Source organism: Ruditapes philippinarum, unplaced genomic scaffold (assembly GCF_026571515.1).
Source record: "Ruditapes philippinarum isolate M1 unplaced genomic scaffold, ASM2657151v2 ctg1546_1_1_1_1, whole genome shotgun sequence".
Taxonomy (NCBI): domain Eukaryota; kingdom Metazoa; phylum Mollusca; class Bivalvia; order Venerida; family Veneridae; genus Ruditapes; species Ruditapes philippinarum.
In genome coordinates, this window is record NW_026860233.1 from 114220 (window position 1) to 121470 (window position 7251).

The window sequence follows — 7251 nt, forward strand, 5'->3', positions numbered from 1 at the left end:
TGAACTTTTATGTGATTTTTTATTAATAAATCAAATCATGATAACAATATAAACACATCAACACAATTATACATAATATGTTATCACCACCGTTAATGAATGAATATAAAATGATACCATGTATATAAATTGTCTTTGGTTGTATGGAATATTTATTAGTACACTTGAACTGTCACTATGAAGGGTTCTTTATTGAGTTATCCTTTACAAAGCTTCAAATTCATTCTCATAAGATTAAGTCCTCGACACCGAGACAGCTGGAAACTAAGGTCCATGAGCAAACTATACTTCTGTTTCAGGTTTTTTTAGATCCAACTATATGTACCTTTGGGTGATTATTATATTATAATTTTGTCCCATTCCAGTCCTCCAGAATATACCAATGATGAATTTCGAAATATTCATTATAATATTACAGATTCAGCAGAGTAAGATTTAATATTCAAATCAATAATTATTTTATTGACATTTCATACGAAACTACATTAAAATGCTTTTGTATATAGATACACAAGGTTGGTTATAATTTATCTGTATAAGAAAACAAAATAGTGCGCACTTCACCGTAATAGGAACCAACATTTTGTGATACAAGATAGATATTTTACATGTAGTGTTAAAAATAGCTTAACTATTTTTCCAGTAAAATGAATTGTGCAAAGTCATCAATTTATTTATTTTTAACGATGGGGTAAAAACAAATAACAATATGTTAAATATTATTACAACAATCAAATGAGACAGGAAATGTTTTTATAATATCACATATAAATATCATATTTGACTTTAAGATTTAGTACATATACACATTACATACTCGTGAAAATCCGGATCATTTTCGACACTTTCCGTATCTTTAAAGACTTTATAAGCGTCTGTTTCTTTGCCCGCTCCCCGTTTTCTATTAAAACGTTAATTATATACACGTATACGGAAACTGTCAAAGTTTACTAAATTCACACGAGGTATTGATAGACGGAATGTATTTAATGAAATATTAAACATGTTAATAAATAGAGGTAATTATTTGAATTGCCTGAAAGTAATTATTTAACAACCTAAAGACAAAAAATGCCATCCATATTTTTTTTCGTTGTAGAGTAGTCAGATATATGTATTTCCTGCCGATTAAGAAATAAAAATAAAGTTATAATTATAAAACATAATATTAAAAGTCATTTTGGTTCTTTTAAACCAGTAGTGAAATGGTTTAAATTTTCAAAATTCACAACATACAGATGTGACACTTATTATTATCCTATTGGTTTGAATCTATTTTAAAGCCACATTTCAAAATGTATCCTCTTAAAACTTGAATGAAAATCATGTGCCTTTGTCACCATCTTTATGTAACACAAGCACGAATATCACGCGACAAGCTAATAAAACTCAAAATATTAAGATATTCTTTATCAATTTGGCTATATTTAAACAAATTAAAGTGAAATAAGAGTACAGCGTCTGCTTGAAAAATTCGCTACCCAACCCTTAACCTGTTGATCATTAAAAAAAAAATGGACAGCGTCCATTGTTTAGACTGATCAATCACAATTCTAGCCATATCAATATGCAAATTTAAAGTTAGTCAGCTAGCAGTATAGAGCCTGGTTAGACTGCATGGATGTTCAGACTGGTCTGGCTCTATACTGGTGACAAAGGCTGATCACATCCGGTACAAGCAGGTTGAGGGTTATGTAGTATTTAAGTAGATGTGCATAAGATAAAAACCGTGATCTTTATGTTATACTATTGATACATTTAAGTAGCTATTGGTATTATATTACTACCTTAATATACAAAAATAGCTGAAACATAACAACTCAAACATTTATTAATATTTCAAAGATGGTAGCCCAGCAACAGTTTCGACAGCAAGATTAAATACCTTTTAAAATATTAGCAAAACATGGCGGGAAATTTGATTGTATGATGTTTTTATCGTGCACGTTTTATCTTCATCACAAATAATCCACTCAGACAAAAATAAACGGCAGTAACAGCAAAAAGAATAATGTAACCGAGCCCTATTCTACAGTCAACCTGTTGAAAGTAGTCCAATATCAATCCGCCAACAGGCGTGGCTAAAGCATTTGGCAAGATAAGAGCTTGATGCCAAACAGCGATATCTTTGGCCTTGTCTTTTTCTTGTGGTAAAACATCCATAACTAGGGCAAAGTCAACTGACTGGAACGACCCAAATCCAACCCCTGAAAAAAGACACTCAGATGAAAAAATGGGTAATTTCATAACAATATTATCTATATTATATCGAAAACGAAAATTAAAATATGTAATATATTGTTCTCCAATTTAATGACAGATAACTTAACAATGCATGTTTGTTATTACTTCTTAAGAGTTACTCCCCGTGATTAACCGGCATGTTCAATGTATTATTCTGAAAAGATTGTGTATTAGAATGTTTTTAACGATTTAACTTGTCACTTCATTAAAATAGTTCAGAAAATGAGAAACCTACCAAAACAAAAGGCTAGGATTATAGCAATGTAGAATGCACTTTTCCCTGACACCATGATCATAGTGGCAATGCTGGTGCTCATAATTGCCGCTAAAATTGAATTAAAAAAAACACATGATCAATGTTTGTGAATAGGTATGGCAACTAAACCTAAATAAATGTGTTTTTTCTTTGTTTATATGAATACACATGTTATGCTTATACATTTTTAAATACATGATTTTAAACAGCATTTGTCTTAAATTTGTCATTCATCCTAATAGTATGCTCAAGTTATTGCATCACTTAATCCTTTAAATTTTGCGTGCGCTTGTTTTTTTTTGTCTCCAAAAGTGCCAATATCAGTTATACTCATTTCAAGAATACCATCAAATCAATACAGGTATATATAAATGAACTGACCTGCAGTTATAACAATAGGTTTCCTTCTTCCAAATTTATCTGATATGATACCAAAGATAATGGAGCTACATGCAGCAGCAAACAACATTGGTAATAACATGATGGCAACACTTGTAGCAGCCGTCCAACAGTGAGGTAAAATTACCATGTCATGTAACCAGTACTCTAAAAATCTGTAGTATATAAGTTGTAGGCATCATAAAGTTATATATACATCCTTTTATTTTAACTGTTAGCAAAAGAACTATAAAGCAAATTTGATCACTTTTCTTACTTCACTGGAAGACTACCAAGGACGAAATACGCATAAACTGGGACAAGCAGCTTGAGATTGAGTCTCAGCTAATAGAGCATTGAACGGTATACCTTTTCACAACCAGACAATTTTCCTATGTTATGAAGTATTTCACTAAATTGAAACGCAAGTACAACAGTAAAAAAGCTACAAAACTAGGTTCCAACATGAGTTAACGCTATTCTTAACACTTTATTGAGATGAACTCCTGGACTGCAGCCATGCATATCTATGGCATAATTATGCCAATATGACAATGTAATTAGATTCTGCAAGTCAAAAATAACCACGCAATTACTACCCTAACTACAATAATAAAGACAATGTTGTTATTTTTTCACTGTTGCAATTATTAACAAACATTTTCTGTTTCCTTTTTTTATTTCAGACCGTTATTTGGTTGCAAGTTTCATGCTATTTAATTTACAGAATACCAATGAATAATGCAGATTTCAATTCAGCCTGTTCCATGCTTACCCTGTTACTGTTGAAACACCTTGTTGCATTAGAAATCGTGTGATGAAAACCCATCGGAAATCATGTTCTGAAATAGCAACACGATAACCTTGAATGAACGCATGTTTTAAATGTCTCTATAATCATGCTATGTCAATGCTCTCACGTCTTTTAGTTCTATTATTAGAAATAGCTAATTGCATTGCATGCAAACAAGAACAAAAGGCAATATGTTCTGTTACCACTAGAGATTACAATTCTTGTAGTGTCAATCATACAGAAGTTATAGGGTTTTTAGACAGGACTGGTACACTGTACTAAATGGAAATTATATGAAAACATATATTCTGATACATTGGCTAGACATAATAAATTACCTATGGCATTATACGTTAGTAATGCAACACATAATACCAAGTCTTAAAATGTACTTAGTTATATAGAAACTAGATAAATATCAAACAAATATATCCATAAATCAAACAAACTTAAATTTATAATACAAGATTTATGGCATAAATTAAACATTAAACAAAAGAAAAGATAAGAAAGATATCAGTAAATTTATTACCTTTTAATGGATCCCAGAAACCACAAAATAGTGTTATACAGCCTGCAATTCAATGATACGTTAGGATTAGAGTTACTTCATTATACGGTTTGATTTACTTTAACTATTGGTTCGCTTCATAATCTGCTTTTACAAGGTCTCTCATTTTCAATTTAATTTCTCTTTTAATATTAATGAGTTGAGCTTTATGTAATTTTCATTAGCAGCTAGTATCAAATGTTCGTTCATCTCATATGACAAATGGACTTGTCCGGATTCCATTTTCAAAAACTGTCCATTATCAATTTTGGAGATATAATGATAAAAATTGAAGAGTCAACGGATGTGCAGGCTGACCTGGCTTTATACTGGTGACAAAAATCACTTTTACTTCTAGCAGGGGTATTCTTTCATAATTTCATTTACAGTAGTATTTAATAAATTTAAAAATTAGGCTTGTAATAATTCCTGCTTTAAACTCAGAAAATGACAAGACCTCAAGCGTTAATTATTAGCACAATATTTAAGACAAATGATTTTTGTATTAAATGCATGGTTATAAAATATATTTCAATAAGGTATTTAAGTTACTTAATGTTCGATAAATTATATAACTGTAATTATTTCCAAAAAAAAAAAAGAAAGGAATATAAGATTCTGTCTTTGAATCAGAAAGATATATCTCTATTAAACTACAGAGCAATACGTTGTCAACAATCATAATTAAACGACCTTCTTGTGTCATACATATAATCAATATGGAAATATGCTCTAATTGTATCATAGTTTGGACTATTGAAAACGTGTCTGAGTTGAATCGTATACCAGTACATGCAAAATGCGTTGTGCAGGTGTTAGTTACACGCACTTACTGTCTGACTACAGTGGCTCTTTTTTCAGGGAACGTGTTTTTATTTTTGCATATGATACAAAAGAAAAAAGATCATCAAAACACTCCGCAATCTGATTTATACTCGGGGGCTTCGCCCCTCGTACAAATCAGATAGCCTCGTGTTTCGCTGCTCTTTCTATTACTTAACAAGTTTTGCATTTAAAAAAGTACTTCAACTATTTTTTCTAACATTGATAAATTATAATTTATGTAAACATTACAGAAATGCATGTTCGCAACGGTGTTGTTAGATGCATTCAGTATTAGCTCTAAGTAACAAGTGTTCTTTCTAAAATGTATCAACAATTACCAAGTGGTTCAACAACATGTTTTCCCTCGTCCTCCGTGGTTGCAAATATTGTGATCACAAGCGTTATAAGAACTATAGCAATCGATATGGAATAGGCACCAATAACGCCGATATGCTGCAAAAAATAAAGCCAATATTAATTGATACATTGATACACCGTAGTTGGAAAATAAACACTTAGGATAGTAATGCTTTTGGATGTCTAGACTTGCTTTTATGAAAGCCAAAATATATACTTAATAAATATTTCTGCTTGCAAAGTAATTGTAAAACGCATTTAGTCTGAGCCTTGAAGGATGATCGAAATATATATATATCGGTCAATTAATGAGAGGTCTCTTTACTGTAATACTAGTTTCATACAGTAACATTATGAAATAAAATAAAAGAGTATGTATAAAATAAAATAAAAGAGTATGTATAAAATTGTCAGCACGAAATTGTCATTGTATAATTATATGAATTAATTCGGTCGTATGACGGGTGTCTGACATCTTATATCCCCTTCTGCGTTATATCTTCATTAAATTGTGTTTTTTTATATTTTAGGGTAGGGTATGGGAGGGGGAGTGGGTGTTAAACGTCAGACATCTGTGCGTCGTATGACTACTTGTCGCATCGGTGTTATACATGAATACATGTTTATCCAAAACATAAAATGCTACTAATAGTTTAAGCAGTAACTTAAAATTTTAAGAATATTCCTGAATAATCGGAAGTGAATTGATGCTACTGTATATTTTTTCAATGGTCAAAGTTGATACATGTAACAATAATCATAAGATTCAGGTTCATCAGCATATCGGCATGCAAAAATCCCTATGACCTTACACAAATAGTAAAAGATGGACAAGATATCACAAAAATATACAAAGAATAGCATTTTAGCTTAAAATCACAATGACAATACATGTATTAATAATAAGTCATTTACATTGATTTTCATTTGCAATGAAGTAGGTAATTGAAAAAGTTTGATACTAATTACTTTGAACAACATTTTCACGAAAACATTTTCAAGTAATCAAGAAATAATTAAGACAAAGGACACAATAACATTTGTAATTATTTCATTAATTGAATATAATTATCTGTATGTCTTGTATTACATTAGCTCATTCTTCAAAAGACAAATTAGTGATACAGAATTTTATATTACCGTAAATGAAGTTCCCACGGCCGCACCACTGACATTACCTATCAGAATCATGGCTGCCATTACACCGGAATTTAGACCTGGAAAATATTTACTCGTAAATACCAAATACACAGTATCAAACTAATATTTAGGACAACAAGTTTTATTATCAAAAAAATTTCCGAAATAGCATCATGTTCAGGAATTCATTCTATATTCTAATTTTATCTATTTTCAGACATTATTTTTCATATAAACTTCTGTGTAACGTTAGCGTTTCGCGGAAAATCATTTTACAGTACATTGTATTGTACAAAGTACGTTTTTCTGGTTTATTATTTACCTCTTTGGGAAGGATGTGACTTGTCGGCAATAAGGGCATTGTATGGTACGGTTACTCCAGCAAATGCTGACGTCACTATCAAGTAGAACACTATATATAGACCTGAAATATATATTTATATAAATGTTATTGTTATTATCATTATTATATAATACATGTATGGACAAAAAGCGTTATGAACACAATCTGTTAGTCTTTTTTCAGTATGAATATGGAATTTAGTTATAGTGTCAGTTCCCGGTACTCTTTGTGATGGGAACTTTAACGTGTTTAAATAGGTATATAGAAATGTTACTGTATCGAAATCGGTATGATTTTATATTCAAAATGATGATTCAAATAACTTAGTAGTGGTTGCAATCTAAGGTGGCGTTTCAGAAAAAAAA

The 7251-nt window shown here is 30.6% G+C and overlaps 1 protein-coding gene across 1 annotated transcript; it reads right to left on the reverse strand.

The window, feature by feature from the left end:
• Positions 1 to 6967, reverse strand: LOC132759322 (uncharacterized; the record flags this gene model as incomplete). Its single annotated transcript, XM_060751079.1, is given in 8 exon segments — positions 1 to 2207; positions 2480 to 2569; positions 2882 to 3054; positions 3654 to 3720; positions 4204 to 4245; positions 5385 to 5499; positions 6544 to 6620; positions 6866 to 6967. Coding segments are annotated over 8 exon segments (938 nt in total), but the record flags the coding sequence as incomplete, so codon positions are not given.
• Between the last annotated feature and the right edge of the window lie 284 nt (positions 6968 to 7251).